Genomic DNA, 22,354 nt, shown 5'->3' with positions numbered 1-22,354 from the left:
AATTGAAGCCAAATAATATCGATAAAATATCGATATTTTCGATACACAGTAATACTATAGTATAATTGAACCTAAATATTCAATGTTACATCGATAGCCCTATAGACATTATAGATGATTTCCGGCTTATAATAAATCATATATATCGATAGTTCGACAACAGCAGCCGGCACGCACGACGCAAAATGAAATTGTATTATTTACACAATAAGTACCTTATACAAAATTAAACAAGTGTCACTAAAGCGAGATGCGCGAATTAGTGCACCATAAAATGACAACAAGTAGCGTGACCTCTCCGTCCGACAGTCCGACTTACACTGCCGCCCGTCGCCCGCGCACGTGCCCGCCCATGCGAATTTATATAGAAAACAAGGAATAGTTATTTTTAACCTAATAAGTCATTATATTGAGTCACCAATCGACCACTTTGTGAAAAATATCTAGCCAAAAATTTATGCGAAAGAAAAATACTGAAATTCAATGCCGTTTAGAAGTAGTTACAAAAATTAAAACATAAAAGGCTTCACTTTGAGATTTTTTTTCATCTATTTATAACATTATAAGAATAATTTTAAACGTTCAAACTAAAATATAAAGTGCAATAAATAACATAAATTTTTTTTTGTTCTTTTATAGTCACTCAATAAAAAACGGTTACACGGAGAAAACCACTTATTGACATATACTCAAGCCTTAAGGAAAATGTCTATTTGTAAAAATATTTTTCGGTCAACAGAGCGCCACAAAGTGGATGTAAATGCTACGTAATAAGAGACGGGTGTGCCTAAGTTAAAATTTATATTTAGTTTAGTATGGAACGTGCTGTGATCTGACATAAGTTTGAAATAGTAGTAATTACAGCATGGCGATTGGCGACGAAGTATAATCCGGCTAAGTTTGAAACTTACATTTCAATAACCTATTGACAGATAACATTGGACTATCTTGCGTTTTCATTAACCTATCTACGCTTAGTTTAACTTACGGATACATTGCTGCCACCGTTTAATGACAAGATCTTATCTATCCATAGTTATGTCTAATGCTATCTGACAATCGGTTATTGAAATGTAAGTAAGCGTAAAAGGATACATTTGTCTACGTCTAGTAAGTTAAACTTGGATAGATACGTTATTGAAAACGGCCGTAGAACTATATTGGACATAACTATCGATAGATAGGATCATGTCATTAAACGGTGACATCAATGTATCCGTAAGTTAAAGTAAAGATAGATAGGTTATTGAAAACGGCCGAAGTGGATTTCGGCTATCTTGGTTTTTTGCAATATTATAGCCGTCATCTGTCAATCTATCAATGACTGCACGTTTCATACAATGGAGTGAATCGCTTTTTTGTGGTAGTGTTTGAACTGACATCAAAAAGAATTCCAAAGGAATCAATTTTTTGAGAAATACTTACTTTTATACTTTTGCTATGTATCAAGAAATGAATTTTATCAAAATTATTTACTAGAACGAGCGATAGGTCAAAAAAAAAATGGAATAATTCGCGCGACTTAACATGTTTTTATTGTAAAAATTAATCATTAATATTATTAGACTTAATAATAGGGTACTTGAACTTATCAAATATATAAATAAATTTAATATATATAATAAATCTATTGACTTCTCAAAAGATTAAATTCAATCGATTTCAAAAATCAAACATGTTGGATTTGTAGTCAACAATACCTAATTACTATATTTTTCGTTGATTCTTTTTAGTGAATTCTTAAGAAATAATTCTATTAATATCAGCCACGTCTCCCAATGATCCTCAAACATTGGACCCAAGTGTGTCTAAAATTAAGAAATTTGGAAGGATGTGCCATAATAATTTATAAATATATTGAACAGAAAGGGCCCAAGATGAGAACCTTGCGGTACACCTGTGCTGTGAAATCGCTACCCCGGCGTGGCTTTCATTTATTGCTGCTTTTTACAGGCTCGTCTGAAACAACCAATTGATCCATTAGCATTTATCCCATTTGACGTTGACATTGTTATATACCTTTACATCTCTCATATTCGGTAAGTTGGTCCTTATTACCCCCAAATGGGGCTTGTAGGTGACCAATTAGCGCTCTAGGGTAATAATGTAGCTAGAAAAGACCAAGGGCGGTAAGTAATTAAATAAAAAAAAACTCTTCGCTCTTTCAAAAAGTTTGCGTACATATATCATACTGGCAATAGACATCATGCATTCAGCCCAATGACAAAAGAGGTCGCTTCGCTATTAAGCCTTGTATTAGTATGAGTATAATAGTGAGTCATCAATTTTAAATATCGAACGGCGAAGCTCAATTTCGTTCTTGAAAAAAATACTTAAAGAAAAAAGATGAAAAAAGGCGGGAATAGAAAACTTTTACTTTAAATATTGTTTGTTTTTGGGATTTTTTTATAATTACGTGCTAATTAGGAATAAAACATGAGTTCTGCAAGTGATGAAGATATATGCTGCACTCCCGATTCAATGAAAATGGAAGCTGAAGCAGCAATTAACAATATTTTATTATAGCCAGTTTTTTTCTACTGACCTCACAAACGAGATGTAAAGCAGAGTAGTTAGCTCGGGTGTAAGCACCAATTTCACCCTCGAACTATAGGCGAATATCTCGGGCTGCAATGGATGCCTTACAGCCCTTGGCTACTAATCTACTATTAAGTACTGTGTCTTATATATTAGTTCAAATGCTTTACTCGAGTCCAACTTCATTGGTTGGTGTGATACTATAAATAAATCGAAGAGGGTAAGGTTTACGTTATGATTTTTGGTTATTTCATTAATTAAACTTATTATAGGTACACCGGTTTAGAATGGTTCATACACCTACGTTAATCGCTGAGTTATTTGACAGAGTATAGTTAGTCTACTATTTGCTAGATACGCTCGTCTTATTAAAATCTTGTAGTAGTTTAGTTAGTTAGTAGTACCCCTTTAAAGTAGACTCCGAACGTGCGAACGTAGGGTTCAACCATTAATAACCATTGATTTTAAAACTTAGCTGTGATTCTAGAATTGTTTTATTTTTAATTAAAGTTTTTCTGTTAATTTAAACAATTATCTATTTTATTTAAAGGAAGTCGACACGAACGGGCCAGCGGAATATACAGAACCCGTTAAGATTTCTAGTGTGGAAAGGAGTGCAGCAAGTAAGTACAAATCACGCCAACGATAGCAAAATATACATCTCTAATGTTTTTTTTTGTTGTAAAAATTTTCCTTCGCAGGTATAGGTATATATACTTTTTTACATATTATAATTTATACGTCTAGATAGATTGGGACAGTTGTGAACACGTCGAATATATCGGCGAACTGTTAGAGCCTCTATTTTCAGCAGCAGTTTGATTTTTGAAAAGCTATTGATGTCATTTTACTCATTAGGTAACGTACTTTCTATATCAGTTTGAAGTTTTTCGATAACTATAACCACCACGTAAATAACTTAATCTACACCCATGCTTTAAATTCTCTATTAAAGATTCTGAAACAGTTAGCTTATTGCCAACATTAAAACACCTAATGTTCTAATAACCATTACATCATCCAAAAGAGTGTTGTAATGTTGTATTGAATTTCATAACAACACTCCTATGTTTTTTTTTTCCCTTCATGCGCAAAGAGTTTCAACAGACAGCCACATTCTTATTGCTCGATGCGTGGTATCTGTATGAATTTCAAAAAAAGAAAATTGTCGATTACGCGCGTTCCACACTACCAGAACGTCGCGCGCCGTAAAAAAAAAGTAGGTTATTCGAATCCCCGCCATTTTTCTTCGATATTTTTATTGTTTTGTTTACAAAAAATTAGCGATTCATTTTAAGTGCTGCAAAAGAACATTATATTCGAGTGAATTTTAATTATTGCACTATACAAAATGTAAATTACTACTAAAATAAATAATTCATTAATACTTAGTTTATTTGTATATAATCAGTAATGGATGATTTTAGGTTACTACTAGGATTGGCTGTTTTAATGTTAGCAGTAAGCTAACTGTTCCAGAATCTTTTAGAGGATTTATATTTTGGGTGTAGATAAAGTCTTGTATGCAACTGTTGATAATTAGGTATTAAAACACTCATATGATACTATTATTACACTCGGCTTCGCCTCGTGAGATAAATCCACATTCGTGTTTTAATACCCCTTATTACACAACAGTTGCATAAATAACTATTACAATAACAGCTGTACTATCATACAAATGATTTAAGTTTTCTTTAGTGTTAATTCCGCCAATATTTGTCTTTGAAACAATTCGACACGTGTTTCGCCTCTACACGAGGCATCCTCAGGACGTGTTGTCTCGCCAAAATCTGGCACGAGACTGCCGAGAATACAAAATCTGGCATAACACTAAAGAAAACTTAAATAATTTGTATAATTATGGATTTCCGCAAAGTAACGCCTAATTCAATAAATTTTCAGCTGCACTATCGACAAAATTTAATCGTGACCCACTTTAATGTCATTTTCCTACAGTCATAATAAACATTTAGGTCGAAATTCCCTTGAACTTAACTTTTATCATTTTATTAGACATTAACAGTCCACCAATTGTCATACAATATCTTTCGTGCTAATATAGACCTAAACAATTTGTTATTTTTAAAGTGATATCCCTCACTTGTTAATTAAATTAAATTTGTAACCAAAATTTGTAACAATCTATGAACGATGCGGGACTCACACCCGCGACCTCTCGGGTTCCGTCTGAGCGCTCTTCCAACAGAGCCAAGCGTTCGAGCGACGTATAATAATAATAATAATCATATAATTTCAGGCTACAAGGCCCATAACCTAAAATTATATTACGCACCTAGGAAGAAAAGTAGGTCATTTTCACCCGCAGAATATTGACAAGATTGATTGATCGTGGGTGGCAATGTCCTACTTGTCTCACGTGTGCGTATAAGAATTTTATTCCCACCTGGATGACAAAAAAAAGAAAACAGTCGTCTTGCCGGGAGAGAATCGGCCACTTTTGTCCCTCGTACCAGGGACTAAAAGAAGCTTTTCATCGAGGTGGAAAAAAATACCTTATTATTCATAGCCTTACATACATATTTATATAACTTAAATCTACGTCACATTTTCGCGGTGATGCGAGGCGCGGGTTCGGTCACTTCCTGCGGTTGGCGACGTCCGCGATATTTGCGGAACACGACCCCCTTCGGCCACAGTCACGTCCAGGAAGGTCGGTATATGTTCTGTCAGGACGCGAGCAACAAAAGAGTTATAGTCTACTGCGTGACGCAGCATCAACTTTTCGACCCCCAACCGGAACCTTGTCTTCTCCACCAAGTACTGAACAATGTACCAGTGGGAGGCTCATTTGAACAAGATGCCGGCTAGATTATGGTACCACAACGGCGCCTATTTCTGCCGTGAAGCAGTAATGTTTAGACATTATTGTGCTTCGGTATGAAGGGCGCCGTAGCTAGTGAAATTACTTGGCAAATGAGACATGACATCATATGTCTCAAGGTGACGAGCGCAATAATTATAGTGCCGCTCAGAATTGAGCGGCGTTGCATTGTAATGGGCAGGACGTATCAATTACCATCAGCTGAACGTCATGCTCGTCTCGTCCCTTATTTTCATGAAATAAAAATAAAATGATTATGATTCGTAAATCTTGGCATGCCTCATACTATAGACATTATTATCAGCAAAGTGGGTCATGCATTAATTTTGTCGATGGTACATATACGTCATATATGTTGTATGTTTTAAATGTTGCATATTTATTGAAGCCTATTTACGTTTTCAGTTTCGAGTAGTCCAACAAAACTTCAGCCAGTCATTAATATTGTGTATCTTGCAGACAGTTCCGATGATGGTAAGTGGTTTTGTTTTTAACTAACCCATGTAACATGCATTTGAAAAAAAATACAATAAAAACAATCGACTTCAAAAAAACTATTTCAAAACAATAGATATTTGCACTGAAAAGTAATAAAATAATTGCGTATTTTCGTGCAATGTAATTAATTAGTTTAGAACGTAGAAGGAACCGGCGCCACTTGCGCAATCAATTTAATATTAGTGAAATTCCAGACTTGAGAGTTTTTTCTATGGAAAAGGAGGTGGTGTTAAGTGATAACCGCCGCCCACTTTCTCTTGCAACACCAGAGGAATAACAGGAGCGTTGCCGGACTTTAAGGAAGGTGTACGCGCTTTTTTTTGAAGGTGGTATGTCGTATCGTCCCGGAATCACCGCACAAGGAAGCTCATTGCATAGCTTTGGAGTACGTGGAAGACAGTCCCTTGCAAATCGCACTGTGGAGGACCGCCACACACCCAGATGGTGGGGGATGATATCCTAATTTGTGACGTGTTGTGAAGGTGGAATTCGGCGGCAGGAACCAGGTGAAACAGCTCTTCGGAACACTCCCGTGATAAATGCGGTAGAACTCTGAACTTTCTGAACGGTCTGAACTGCAATCTAATCAGGCGGGTTCTCTCTTAAGCAGCTGCTTCTTCACCTCAAGCTCTAGAGGCAGGTCGAAAGGCATGAGCTACATTAGTACAACTGTTAGAAAGGATAAAGGTAGATTTATCTTGCTTATTCCTTTCTAACAGTAATGGTGTTCTTATTTTTTTATTTTATAACAGGACAACTTACAGCTAACTAAGAGTAGGTACTCAGACATATAAATTTAAAAGGTATAGCTTCATCATAGTTTGTGCAGCCATTTGAAAAGATGTACCTTTAAAAGGATGGTTATATGTAGAGGCAATATTTTTAGTAAAAAAAAAACAAATTAGTATAGCACCATAATTGAGTTTTTTTTAGAAACCTTTTTAAAAATTCAAACAAAAAATCTTAAGTCACATGTTTACATTGCGTTTGTAATACAGATATTTTTGGTTGTCAGTAGTTACTACTAGTAATAGAACTTTTCAAATTAGTCGGATACAAATAGCATTCATTTCAATCGTTCACCATTCGTTCAAGAATATTGTCAATGGTTTCGAACTTCGTCGATGTGTACGAAAACAAAATATAGTAAGGTCACTACCGAAACTTCGTTTAAATTTCGTTCGTTTACGAAGTTTTAAAATTGACTCTGATAATTTTTCCCTGACGCACCAAATAAAGTGTAACTGAAAATACACATAGTTGAACATCCGTGCCAGTGTAACTTGCGCAGTCTGAACTGTTTTGGTGAGTTCACTAACACGAGCCGATCTGTTATAGATGTCACGGAGGTACCAAAAGCTACAGAAGTTGGTGATGAAGAAGAGCCTGGCACGACGACCGTAAACCTGCCAGGGGAGATCGCGGTGACGGGAATATCCGGTAGCACTTACCACATGGACATCAAGACTAGCCAGGGGGAGATCGTCATAAGTGGGATACCTAAACCTCCCCCCGCAAAACCGGTGAGTTTTGTATAACTTCGTCAACTTAACTCGTGACCTGGCTCGAATGACAGTTCTAGGAAGTACGGTCGGCAAGAAAAACTTATCAAAAGAATATCATTGATTTTTTTTATTAAAATAAGGGACGAGACGAGCAGGACGTTCAGCTGATGGTAATTGATATGCTCTGCCCATTTTAATACAGTGCCGCTCAGTGTTAAACCCAAAAATTCTGAGTGGCATTAAAATTGGGCTCGTCACCACCCACCACCTCATTTGCCCAGACATTTCACTAGCTACAGTGCTCTTCAGACCGAAACACAAAATGCTTACAGATTATGGTGCTCACATTTCGTCGGCGATGTATTTTGTTTTAGCGATTGTAATGTTATTATTTAGCATAATGATTAAAAACGTCAACTTATACAATTTTGTAAACTTCAAAGGGCACTTACCTGAAAGACGACACCCCATCCTTTTTAAGTTTGGATATGCTGCTATTTGGACAGTTTTTCACTGAACACATTGTCATTGCGTGGCGTTGTATTCTAAGCGCGGTCGAAACACAACTGAATGAAAACTGTACCTGATGGAATCATTTGTATGTATGTTTGTAATGTTTTCACACAAAAACTACTTGACCGATTGCAGAAATTCTTCACTCAGTTATATAGGCTATATGTCATTTAAAAAAATAGGGATCCTTAGTAAAAATGCAATAATATACCCAAAGGTGTGAAATAATTAGTCATCAAAAATCGCGTCCTCGCGTGCGCTGCGGAAACTATTGATGATAGAATAAAAAAATGTTCTACAATAATATAGAACGTATTGTCACGTCTATTTTATTATTAAAATAAAAACGACAAAATAAGTTTAACAAATTATCTACTTAATTGTAATTAATACTAAGTTTATTATTTAAATATAAGTTAAATTTAAGAATAATAAAGGTGTGATTTTCGTATCAAGAGCAATTTAAAACCTGAATCAATATAATAGTTTAAGACAAGTAAGTTAAGAATTAAGATTGTTATGAGGTCTCAAAGGTCGTAGGTAGGTTCTCATGTAGTCGCTGCAGTTGCCTTAAGCTACCAGCTGCATTCCCCTGATCTGCATGTACGCTGTGTAGGTGGCACGGTCACAAGTGAGACCAGTAGTCCTGGTTGGTCTTTCCCAGTGGAAGAAAAATAATTTCTTCTAATCCAGCCGTAGTTCCCAGTATGGGATTAACTCACTAGAAGTTAAAATATAGACAGAATAGGTAACTTAAAAAACACAAATTATTAAGTTGCCACATGTGATATGACGTCAACCAGATGGCGAGCGCGCGCACGGCACACAATACACATGCAGTTCGCACAACAGCGATAGCTGGCCTGTCGAGTGACGACGCGGTCGAGCTCTGTGCGAGCGCGCGATGGACTCGTTCCCTGCGCTCCGCACCCTTCAGCTCTCCAAACCGAACGCAACAGAACTTGTTTTATATTATAGATAACTCCACTATAATTCCAAATGAAATTAGTTATCTATATTCAAATCAAATCTTTAATATGCCAAGAACCCAAATCAATTCAAGACGTATACTAAAGGGATTTCTTATATTTAACTTTACACTTTAAATATTTAGGTGCCAGTTTTTTAGCAAAATGAGCATCTTTATCGCTTTGAAAGTAACAGTGCTTCCAAACTGTATCACCAACGTTAAACTTGGTGTACTTACGACGTAAATTATAACGTTGAGTATTTTTCAAGTGAGCTTGCCAAAGTGAAATCTTATGGACCTTATCGAAAACACTTGCGAGATTTCCTAAGTTTTCGGCGTGTGTGTCACGCGGAACAAAGACTAACTCGTTAGGGTTATTATTATGAATATAATGAGACCCACACGTAACTAGCTCCCTTCTATGTACCAGGAATGCTGGTGTGTAGCCGGTGGTTTCGTTAACAGAGTTATTCATGGCAAATTGAATTTTGGGAAGATTTACATCGCATGAACGATGGTCGTCATTAATAAAATCGTTTCCAATTTTGGTCATTATGGTTTTATTATACCTTTCCACAGTGTTAATCTGTGGCGTGTATCTTGGTGTGAAGGGGACATTAGGTAAAGAATATTTTCGGAACAAGTTATCCATTTCCCGGCTTGTAAACTGTACACCATTGTCCAATATTATTGCTTGAGGTATTCCATGAACTAGCAATACATCATTCTCCAAGTGTTTAGCTACAACGTCACTAGTTGCCCTGCGCAAGGGAAACATAAGGCAATATTTTGAAAAACAGCAAGTCATAACAAATATATAGCAGTGCTGTTTTCTATATGAGGGAAGGGGTCCGATAAGATCAATAGAAAGTGTCTGAAAGGGTCTACTACACTCTTTTGGTCTACCCATGGTGCCTAAGGTACCGTGAGTAGGTAGTTTATAGGCAAGAGACGTGTCACAGTTTGTTACAAACTTGACTACGTCAGCATACATCTTAGGCCACTAAAAGCGCAACAACAGTCATTTATATGTTTTGAAAATTACCTAGTGACCTGCCGTTGGCTCAGAGTGATTTTTAATGATGATATCAATGCGTTTCTCCTCTGGGACAACTAATTTCCAATCAAATTCCGTGAGAATGATTTTATATTTCATAAGTCGGTATAAGCATCCATTCTCAATACGTAGTATGGCAAGCTAGTAGGAGACTTTTGGCAGTTTTCATAGGAGATGGTTGCAAGCGTTGGAAACCTAGACAACGAATCAGGGATTACGTAATCTTTGCCTCGACAATGTTTGATCTCGAAGTCAAATGCAGACAAGCGTACGCCCCATCTCGCCAGTCTACCAGTAGGGATGGTAAGAGAAAGGAACCATTTGATAGCTGAGTGATCAGTAAAAACAGTGAACGGCTTGCCATTTTCGAGATAACACCGCCAGTGTTCAAGGGCTACTAGAACGGCAAGTGTCTCACGCTCAGTGAAACTATAGTTCCTTTCCGGACCAGTAAGAGATCTGCTCATATAAGCGAAGGGATTGCTTGTGTCAGTGTGGACCTCAAAAGATAGGTCTCTGAAATACTCGACAACTTAAGAGACGCTAGGTATTTGTCGAGTTCAGACCTTTCGAAGGCTTTTTGGCAAATACCTATAAAAATACGGACAGAGAGAAGACCGCATTTTATGTTCCTGGACGCGGAACCTTTCAGTTCAAAGTAACGGCTTTCGGTCTATCAAACGCACCAGCTACCCAGCAAGGTCTAGTAGATACTTTCTTTGGCCCAGAATTCAAACTATAAGTCTTTGCTTACTTGGATGATATTATTATTATCACCGAACTTTCGACGAGCACGTATCGTTACTTCTTCGTGTTCTTGAAAAGTTAAGCCATGCTAATTTTACAATCAATCTCGAAAAGTGCAAGTTTTTTCGCAGAGTTGTTGTTGTTGCGATACCGATGCGGCTATATAGTCTATGCCAAAGGTCTACGCACAGACCCAGAATAGGTTGAAGCTATCTACAAAAAAGTCCACCATACCGTATCTCCAACTACTGTAGTTATGCCACTATAATAGCTTTCCTCTACCACGAGATCGGTATGTACGCGAATGAAACTGCAGGACATTGCTAGTTAATTAATAATTATAAAATTCAAATAACTTTTCATTTTCAGATCACCATACCAAAATTTGTAATGCGAGAGTGTGAAACACTAAAAAATACAGTATCTGTGAAACGGCCAGCTAAAACATCTACAGAACGTTCACGTGAACATAGACAGCGGAAAAAGGCTTTCAAATTCATTTTAAAAAGTAAACCAAAAACTTCAGCAGAGCGTAGTCGTTACAGGTCTCGAAAAAGGGCTGGGCATGATGAAAAAAATACCAATCACTTCCATACAGCTATGGAGGTGCTGCCATTGGTAAGGAACATGATAAAATACCACTCGTTTCGTAGTTGATAATTCAAAATCATTATTTAAATTTCTAGAGGAAAAATTCAGTCTAAAGTTAAATTTTAATCCAAACAACAAATACAAATTCAGGAACCGCAATAGATGCTATTTTTACTAGATATTAAGATAATGTTGAACTCCGAATCATGGCAACCAAAAGTTTTATTTAAATTGCGAACTGGCTTGCAAATAGAAAGCTGTATATTAGAAAAAATTTACACTGGCGCGCAATAGTATATTGTTAACCGAGGATCGAAAGAATCAATTCGCGAGGTATTTAGACGGCTATAGTCCGAGTAGGAATTGATTTTTTTACCCGTGTTAAACACTCTACTTTTCATTTCAAATATGAGGAAAATAAAACTATTTGTTTATCTAAACTATTCATAGATAATATGTTATAATATTAGTAGTACCTATTTAAAATTATTAAAATTAATTGTCAAATTAGGACAATTTATGTCGACTTTTTGAATTTTAAATATGGAATTCACTGCGTAATTGTTGCGGCGTTGAAGTTTGCGCTAAGTTCACACTGGCTATTTAGGAAGTCAAATGGCCGCAGTATTATATTAATTAGTTTTTTTTTCATAAAACTCTTGACAGCTGACAGCAGTTCTATTTTTAAAGTTCATTCCGGCTCTTAGGTGGGAAGTAATTTGTATGAGTTGTTCCTCTGTGGAGGGAAGCAGCATTTTCTATCCAATGATCAGATTAAAACAACATTACTTTCCGAGTATGAGAAATGAAAAATGTATTGTTGATTCTTTGTAAATAATCTTATATCTTTAAACGAGCAAATTCTTGTATCCATATATGTATATATTTATTTATTTAGGAAACAAACAGATACATCACTATAGTACAAAATTAAGTTAAATAAATATACAAATTACAATAATGGATATATCCTAGAATAGTTTCACTGAGAACACAAAATAATACAATTTTACAGACATGACAACAGAACGATAAGATAAGTAAACAATAGAATATTTAGGCGAATACACAGTATAATATAAATCAAGACACAGACACAGTATTATATAGATATATATATCAGAATCTCGGAAACGGCTCCAATGATTTTCCAATGGTTTCAATTTAAAAAATGTTGCTTTATCCGTGTTTTAATGAGAAACACCTACAATAACATTAGATTACAAAGGTAAATTTCGCCACTATACACAAGACTATACTAGCTTAGATGGGACATTGGGTGATCCGGAAAGCAGAAGACCCCGGTTCGAATCCTATAGTCTTATTAGTTTCCTCGATGTCCTGTTCTTTAGTTTTTTTTTTGTTCAATTTTTGTACATCATTAAAAATTCTAGCAAGGCTCGGTCGTCCGAATATTAGTTAATTAAATTATAACTTACCTTTCTTCCATGTGCGGAAACTGATGAAATTTTAAATCCTTATTGCGAGATGATGACTTAATCTTAAATTTGGACATGCGCTAGTGACAGCCCTGGCTAAAGTGTCCTGATTCAGGAGGTCTACTCGCAAAATCGACAATGATATATTTGGAACGATACGATAAAACTCCGAATATATCGCACCTACCCTACTCTAACAAATATTCGTATTCCATATCGTTTATCGTAACAACATCGTCACCATAGACTAATATTTTAATTTTTTTACGATGTTAGAGTCAATAAATTATGAGCCAAACCATGAAAAACTAAATATTATCTGTGCTATGTCGCTGTTAACTGTCAAAAGTCAAGAAATAGCTTAGGCGCTAAGGACCATGCCAGACTCTGCACCACCAATTTGCATCATTTACACAAAATGTAAATATTCAAAAATTATGTAATGAATATAGTTACAATTAAAATTGAATAAATAATACAAAACTTTTGGATAATAAAAGTAACTCAACCCTTCTCGTCGACATCCTATTTCTCTGGTGGCCATTTGCATTACTTTCTACGCATAAACGATCAACAAAATGACTTCAATTACTTGGTAGTATAAAAATCCTGTTGAATAGTAAATCACATATAATTATTTTAATAATATTTATTAAGTATGTATATTGTATGGCAAATATATCTACACACACACACATACTCCACAGCTTAGAAGGTGTCGTTCAGATTATCGTAAAAGTGACGTTTGATTATTTGTCAAATACGAATATTCGTCTCTGACATTTTCAACTAAGAGTAGGGTTAGGACCGATAATATCGAGAAATGTTTCGTTCGTTCAATCACCGTTTTGACATTGAATACGATGTAACTAAGAGTAAGATTCGACACGACTAATTCCGCGATATATCGAATATCGATTTTAGGAGTAGGCCCCCAGTGTATGGCCGCTCAGGACGCTCCCTCCCCTCTCGCGCCCCGCGCATCCCCATGACGCGTCTAGACATGTTCGTTGAATGACTGTAACGTAGAGTTTCTTATGACTGTGCTAATGATAATGTAAATAAATAAAAAAGATCTGCATTTACTGTAGTACAAGACGTTATGCGACAGACTTGCCATCTAAAGTTCTAATATTAAACTACTTAGCGAATACATCAACCAATACCGTAAATTTTTTCTCGGTTTCCCTTTCTTCTTTCAAGTGTCGACTGTATGGCTAAACTTATAGAGTTCGGCTCACGTGCACGTGTTTTCGAATAATGTTTTTTAACAATATTTTTATATCACAATGTAATAAAATGATGACTTATGATTTAAGTCTAGAATAAAATTATTAATCTTTTTACTCTCTTTTTTATTATAGGTGTATTGTATTTGAGCCGATATACATTATATGTATTTTGTTACTCCTTCGGGTTTTGTGGAGCAAGCATGAATAGGTCACATATTACAGCTTTTTTTCCCACTTCTTGACACTTATCGTTATATTTCGGATAATACACACTATAACTTTATAAATTGTAGCCTATGTGTTATTCTGATGTGTAAGCTATATTATTGTAAAGTTTCATTAAAATCCATTCTGTAGTTTTTGCGTGAAGACGTAACAAACATACACACACAATCACAAACTTTCGCATTTATAATATTAGTAGGATTAGCACTTATCCGATGTTTTGTTCTATTTTCAGGCCCGTTTGAACACGAGTGAAGTTTCAATCAAAAGAGTAAGTATTTTTTTTTATACAGGGTGTCCCAAAGTTATGGGACATGAAGGGAAAGTACTTTAAATATCGAAGATAGACTAATTTACTGAAAGAAGACTTTATGTTATTTTTATGAAAGTTCTTCTGCATTCAAAGATTTTCTAAAAATTACTGGCCTCGTCTGGGAATCGAACCGACTTAAATGTAAAAAAAAAACACACCTCTACTCTTATGATGCCAATCGAAAGAATGGCAAACAACTAATAACTCTTATTAAGTAACATTGTTTTTTAAAAGAAAGTAATCAATTAAGTGGGTATTTTTTTGTATTTTTTTTTTTTTTTTTTTTATGGAATAGGAGGACAAACGAGCGTATGGGTCACCTGTTGTTAAGTGATCACCGCCGCCCACAATCTCTTGCAACACCGGAGGAATCACAGGAGCGTTGCCGGCCTTTAAGGAAGGTGTACGCGCTTTTTTTGAAGGTACGTATCGTCCCTGAAACACCGCACAAGGAAGCTCATTCCACAGCTTTGTAGTACGTGGAAGAAAGCTCCTTGAAAACCGCAGTGTGGAGGACCGCCACACATCCAGATGGTGAGGATGATATCCTAACTTGTGGCGTGTCGTGCGAAGGTGGAATTCGGCGGCAGGAATCAGGTTAAACAGCTCTTCGGAACACTCCCCGTGATAAATGCGGTAGAAGACACACAATGAAGCGACGTCTCTACGCAACGCCAAGTGATCCAGCCGTTCACAGAGCACTGGGTCCCCGACAATTCGAGCTGCTCTGCGTTGCACGCGGTCAAATGGATCGAGCTGATACTGGGGTGCGCCAGACTAGAGATGACAGCAATACTCCATGTGTGGCCGGACCTGCGCTTTGTAGAGCGCTAGTATGTGGGCCGGCTTGAAGTATTGCCGTGCTCTATTAATGACGCCCAGTTTCTTTGAAGCCAATTTGGCTTTGCCTTCCAGATGACCACGAAATTGGCAATCGCTCGAGATTTCGAGACCCAGTATTCCGATACTAGGCGCGGCTTTAAGAGAAGTGTTCTCGAAGAGCGGTGATACGACAAATGGGGTTTTATTAGTGGTAAACGCGCAAACTTGAGTCTTCTGGGGGTTAAATTGGACAAGGTTCAATTTTCCCCATTCAGCGACCTTCTCAAGAGAGGACTCGATAGAAGACACAAGTTTCTCCCGGCACTGGTCGACGATTTCCCGAGAGAGACTGGCATGACCAGTGTATTTTTGGATCGGATGGACAAGGGCTGACTTCCATGAGTCAGGGACTACGCCTTTAGAATAAGAGTGCCGGAATAAACGCGTTAGCACCGGCGTCAACTCAGGGGCACACGTTCTAAGCACGATTGGAGAAATGCCATCCGGCCCGCTCGACTTTCTGACGTCCAACGAAAACAGAGCTCGCCTAACAGTTTTCTGTCTGAACTGTACTTCAGGCGTAGAGCTCTGACACCACGGGATGGTCGGCGGTGTTTTTCCGTTGTCGTCAAGAGTCGAGTTGGAGGCGAAAAGAGTGCACAAGAGATCGGCTTTCTCTATAGCCGTATGGGCCAGGGTGTCATTCCTCATGTGCAACGGCGGCATGGACGGCTGGCTGAAGTTACCAAGAGCAGCTTTCGACAACGACCAGAACTTGCGTGTTCCGGTCGGGTAACTGGAAAGCTGCTCGCCGATTTTGACGACGTGTTTTGACTTTGCACGTGCGATTTGCCGCTTAAAAAATCTGGAGGCACGGTTGTATTTCCTCTTAAGAACTGTGCAGTTCGGATCCTTTGTGCCCAGCGCCGCAACCCAAGTTCGATACGCCTGTTTTTTGCAGTCAGATGCTGCTTTAACAGACGCATCGAACCAGGGCTGTGATCTGCCACCGATGGGTACTACATAGTTTGGTATAAAAATATCCATACCCTGTAGTATCACATCGGCTACTGCAACGGTGCAGGCACTAGGATCATCTGAAGGGAAACAAACCCTGCCCCAAGGGTAGGATGCAAAAAAGGAACGCATCCTATCCCAATCTGCTGACTTGTAGTGCCAAACGCGGCGGGTCGCTGGTGGTCTGCGACGTTGGCGTCGGATAGGCACTACACTCCTGACCAGGCAATGGTCGGACGTTCCGAGAGGGGCGTCGACAAAGACCTGGTAACCATCGGGATGTGTAGTCAGCAGAAGATCCAATAAGGACGGCATGTGGCTATCCACATCCGGGAGCCGCGTTGGCGACTCAACCAATTGGGACAGACCATACGCCAATGCAAAATTATGCACAGATCGCCCTGCGTAGTCTGTGGTACGTGATCCAAGCCATTCGGCATTGTGCCCGTTGAAATCACCCAAGACTACGATTTCAGCGGAGGGGATCTGTGCAAGTACGTCGTCAATTGCCGCTTGAACGCAGCCCATGAGATGATCGGTTTCTGCGTTACCACTATGGGACCTGTAGATACACGCATAGATGCGGACGCGGTCCTCTAAATCTACGCGGAGCCAGAGAGTGGACAGGTCCCTACCCTCAAAATTGCCGAGACGGCGACAGCAGATATCCTCCCTAACGTACACACATACCCCGGCATGAGGCAAAAAATTGTGCTCAATTTTGTACCCGGGGTACGTTAAATATGACGTATCGCTAGGTCGAGATATCTGCGTCTCAGTAAGGAAACACAAGGCCGGCTGCGCCGTCTCAAGGTGGTGGTGGACGACGTTTAAATTGGAGTGAATTCCCCTGATATTGCAAAAGTCCACGTTGAGTGTGGAGCGGGGTGCCGTGGTGATACTGCCTCGTTTGTCCTTGGTCATGCGCGGTTCTGTGCCCTCCCCAGAATACGAAGGGCAGCCCGAGCTAGAGTGCCCGGGGAGGGATTCTCCAACTCTGGTAGAGCCGGTACCCTCCTGGGGTAAAATCTTTTTGAGTACCGCTGTCATATTCGGGTGGAGGGGTGGGGGGGGGGGGAATGGCCACCGGTCCTCGACACTAACCTATGCGAAACATATCGGCACTAGGCCGCTACTTCACGCCGGTATTCTGTGCGAGTGAGGTAATTAACCCGGACGAGTCTGGCCCGATTGTGCTGACGTCAAAAGACGGCAGCGTGACTCTCCCACTTCTAAAAAGCCCTTAGTCGCCTCTTACGACACCCATGGGCCTGGGACTCCCCTATTCTTTTTACATATCGCCAATCTTTTAATGAGTCCGCTGCCTGTTGATTTTCTTATCATTTTATGGTGAATACTCGATATGATATGGCACAATTCTGTTTGTAAATCGCCCACGTTCTCGTATCGTTTTTTGTATAGCATATCTTTCACGTATCCCCAAAAGAAGAAAACTTATGGTTTAAGGTCCGGGGATCTGGCCGGCCATCTAATCGGTCCATTCGTACCAATCCAGTAGGAAAACATTCATTTTACGTTGTTCCTTTCTTTTAAAATACTATGTTACTTAAGAAGAATTATTAGTTTTTGGCCATTCTTTCGATTGGCATTATAAAAGTAGGGGTGTTTTTTTTTACATTTCAGTCGTTTCGATTCCCAGACGAGGCAAGTAATTTTTAGAAAATCTTTGAATGCAGAATTACTAACTTTTAAAAATAACATAAAGTCTTCTTTCAGTAAAATAGCCTATCTTCGATATTTAAGGTACTTTCCCTTCATGTCCCATAACTTAGGGACATCCTGTATATTAATAATGGAAAGCTTTACCTAGTACCTATAGAAAGTTGTTTTTGTTGGATGCGATTACTAATTGTGACAGTAATCACGACCATCGTGTTCACGAAGCATCCTTACAAAAACAATGAATTCAAGCTCTAATGGTTGATGCATACAATATACAATTATTTATATTTATACAGTTTTTTCATTATTACTTCTCACTTTATTAATACGGTCAAATGGTCTGAGCTGATACCGGGTTCCACCAGACCAGAGTTGACAGCAATACCAGGGGCGTGCATATCATATCGGTAATTAGGCAGTGCCTACCTAGTTATAAACCTAAATAAATATAGCACTAGTGTTAAGGTTAATTTAGTTCCATTATTTTATAACCAAACTTCTATTGTACACCCACTCATAAAATTTTCTCTTACGCTATATACATACGGCAAGGAATCTTTGCATATTCCAAAGGTCAACTACGACTACTTAGATACACAGCGCCACCTTGCTAGAAATGCACACCCCTGAGCAATACTCCATAATGTGTTGCTTGTTTATGGAAGACACAAACGAGCATGATGTTAAGTGATCACCGCCGGCCACATTATCTTGCAACGCCAGAGGAATCACAGAATTGTTGCCGGCCCTGAGAAAAGTGTCCGCGCTTGTTTTGAAGGTACTCATGTCATTTCTTCCTGGAAGGACCGTACAAGGAAGCTTATTCCATGATATGAGCGTTATGACTCATCTCCGCCTGAGTTATTAGTTGTTTACTGGACTGTATTAAACTAAATGTTTAAAAGTATGTAACTATATAGGGGTTTCTTTATTTATGTATTCATTTGGTAATCTTACAGCGATACAGTGAATTAAATAGAAAACCATAGTTAATGATATGGCCAAAAGCGGATTACACATTTAAAATTTACAATAGAAGATCAAACTTTCCAGTGGTGCGTGTGTGTGCGCATGCGCGCGATTGTGTGGATGTATGTGTGCGCGTGTGTGTGTGTGTGCTTTTTTCTGATTTCAGATTGTAGTTTATTTGTCTACTTAGGGGACCTCTTCGTAAGCATATTGACGTGCATCGTTATGTGTAACATCTAGATTAGGGGCCATACATAAATTACGTCCTACACCCCCCCCCCCCCCCCACAGGGCACACTTGTGAACAACTCTCTCCCTCTCACGGTGTGTATTCAATGTAGTTGGGACAATACGGATAACCACCTTTTGTAATAGGGTGCAAGTGACTCCGAAAATACCTTTTACTATTCCGTGTTTTCCAAGGGTTACAAAATAATAGTAATTTGTTATTTCAGACAAAGCAGACAGCGCCTGAAATATTCTCGCTGGATTCCGATGAAGATGACAACTCTTGTGACGTTGGTGAGTGCATCACAGAAAGTTATTATTTCATTTTTATCTGGAATTACAAATTCAATCTCAAAACAAATACTTTACACTGAACTTTTTGCCCTGTGCTTCCCCGGGGCTTTCATAAAAAAATAATAGAGAATTCCTAGGCCCAAGGGTATCGCGAGAGACGACTTAGCATATTTAATAGTGGAAGGCTTCTTTGAGATTGACAAGATGTCGGCTAGATGATGGATACCACAACAGCGCCTTTTTCTGCCGTGAAGCAGTAATGTATGAGCATTATTGTGTTTCGCTCTGAAGGACGCCGTAGCTAATAAAATTACTGGGCAAATGAGATTTAACATCTTATGTCTCAAGGTGACGAGCGCAATTGTAGTGCGGTTCGGAATTTTGGGTTTTGCAGGAACCCTGAGAAAATCATATGTTTCGTGCTCATTATTATAAAAATAATGAATATGAAACATTTCGCTATTAACTTTCGATGGAATCAGCTCCGCGCTGCAGTATTCGCCTCTTACCGTTCCATCATTTAGCCAATTTGAATTTAATAATTGCCTATTGATAGACAATTGATTTTTTCTACCATCCAGTGAGTCCCATGTACATCTTACAGTAATAGTTGAATTTATTTCACAGAGATACCCCCAACGCAAACAAAAACGCAAATCGAAAAGCAAGACACGATCAAGTGTGTGAATAAGAATTGCAATAACGAATGCTCGCAGTATGTGATCGCGGATAATAGCACGACTACGTACTACCACGGTGACAAGGACCGATACTACTGCGTGTGTTTGCCTTGCGCCGATGTCGTCAAACGCAGAAACGAGGTAGGTGTAACACTCTTATTTCCATTCACACACAAGTGATGTAGTTATGAATGCTCGCGGTATATGATCGCGGATAACAGCACGACTACTTACTACCACGGTGACAAGGACCGATACTACTGCGTGTGTTTGCCGTGCGCCGATGTCGTCAAACGCAGGAACGAGGTAGGTGTAACACTCTTATTTCCATTCACACACAAGTGATGTAGTTATGAATGCTCGCGGTATATGATCGCGGATAACAGCACGACTACTTACTACCACGGTGACAAGGACCGATACTACTGCGTGTGTTTGCCGTGCGCCGATGTCGTCAAACGCAGGAACGAGGTAGGTGTAACACTCTTATTTCCATTCACACACAAGTGATGTAGTTATGAATGCTCGCGGTAAATGATCGCGGATAACAGCACGACTACTTACTACCACGGTGACAAGGACCGATACTACTGCGTGTGTTTGCCGTGCGCCGATGTCGTCAAACGATGAAACGAGGTAGGTGTAGGACTATTTTATCTATGGACACACAAGTGACGTAGTAATGAATGCTCGCGGTATATGATCGCAGATAACACCAAGACCACGGTAATAAAATTACGTGTTTGTATGTCGTAGGACATATAGACACTCAACAGGTATTGGAAGCAATGCTCGCAGTATACGCTATTTGAATTTTACCACTTGTAAATAAGGGTTTTTTATATCTATAGAACGAATACCTTACAGTTTTATTTTGTTTTTTAAATATTATGAAGTTTTATAGTTTGCCTTGCTATATATAATATATAATATAAATATAATAGCGTGTTTTTTAAGCCACAACCTGAGAGTAATGAAGACATATCAACATTTATGAACTTTACGTCACTCGAACGGTTGGCTCAGTGGAAGAGCGTTCGCACGGAACGAGGTCGCAGGTTCGAGTCCCGCATCGTTCATGAAATTTGTTTTTAAATTTTTATTTGTGTAATTAATCCCAGAAGTGAGGGTTATCATTTTAAAAATAACAAATTGTTTAGATTTGAAAGAGTGAGATCTCCAGTAAATTTCCTAATATATCCAAATTTTGGAGTTGAGCAGGTTATCAACTGTAAAGTAAATCATGTAGATGCAGCCACAACCTGAGAGTTGAACAAGACATACCAAGATTTACGATACATGCGTCACTCGGACGTTTGGCTTACTTGGTAAGAGCGCTTGGACGTTACCCGAGAGGCACGGTTTCGAATTCAAATAAATTATTACTCTTTATGCCCGCTTTATCCCTAACTTTGATACAAATAAAATTTGTTTATCAATTTTTTTTTAAATTGAACATACTCTATTATTTGTAATATTCTTCATTGTGTTAATGTTAAGAAACATGATTTACAGCAACTAATCGAGAGTATTCGTAATTTCGATGACCTGCTAACACTCCAACTGAATACTACGAGTGAGGACCTGGTGGAGATATCCGACTCGGACTCCGATTGTGAACTGGAACTGCAGGAAATGGATAAAGGAGTTATTGGCGACGATGGAGCCAAGTGAGTCCTTTTGTCTCTTTTTTTCTCTTCCATTCTGTGGCATAGCGAACTGTAGCTCTATTCTCGTAACAAAACGGGAGAAGCCTTGGAGCGGCTTCATGTCAAAAATTAAATTGCGTACTCCTGTAATACAAACTGACGGTTCAGATCAGAATAATTGATTTACGGCCGTTCCCAATATTCAGTCTATTTCCGGTTGTGGCCTACTTGAGATAAAAATCATAAGTATCGTTGAATTTTCTGTCCCAACAAACTTATAGACGGTAACTCAACTTATCCGTACACGCTGTCTGTCAATAGGAGGACATACTCGTATAGCTTACCAACGATAGAAGTTTGTATGGAAATTGCAATTCACGCGTCCCGAAATAAGGCGATAAGAATGACTTATCGTGTATATTGCGATTTATTAGCTTCAGATTATTGACAGCTAATTACTGACAGTAGAAGGTAGTAATTTATTTCTTACCTGTAGATAGTATTTTGGGAACGGCCGTTAGGGAAATCGAATTATGCGT

The 22,354-nt window shown here is 38.5% G+C and overlaps 1 protein-coding gene across 2 annotated transcripts in view; it reads left to right on the top strand.

The window, feature by feature from the left end:
- LOC126974695 (histone-lysine N-methyltransferase eggless) overlaps window positions 1-22,354 on the top strand; it is a 71,632-nt gene that overhangs the window by 11,040 nt on the left and 38,238 nt on the right. Inside the window, exons 4-11 of one of the 2 annotated variants that reach the window (XM_050822266.1) lie at window positions 3,089-3,161; window positions 5,789-5,857; window positions 7,220-7,404; window positions 11,043-11,291; window positions 14,396-14,431; window positions 19,420-19,486; window positions 20,114-20,307; window positions 21,682-21,836. In XM_050822266.1, the coding sequence (XP_050678223.1) occupies window positions 3,089-3,161; window positions 5,789-5,857; window positions 7,220-7,404; window positions 11,043-11,291; window positions 14,396-14,431; window positions 19,420-19,486; window positions 20,114-20,307; window positions 21,682-21,836 (1,028 nt within the window). The remainder of the gene's footprint in view (window positions 1-3,088; window positions 3,162-5,788; window positions 5,858-7,219; window positions 7,405-11,042; window positions 11,292-14,395; window positions 14,432-19,419; window positions 19,487-20,113; window positions 20,308-21,681; window positions 21,837-22,354) is intronic. The other variant, XM_050822267.1, reaches the window with a different exon arrangement.

This window comes from Leptidea sinapis, chromosome 33, assembly GCF_905404315.1.
Source record: "Leptidea sinapis chromosome 33, ilLepSina1.1, whole genome shotgun sequence".
NCBI lineage: Eukaryota > Metazoa > Arthropoda > Insecta > Lepidoptera > Pieridae > Leptidea > Leptidea sinapis.
The sequence above is the reverse complement of the archived record's forward strand: the minus strand, read 5'-3'. Positions and strand labels throughout refer to the sequence as shown.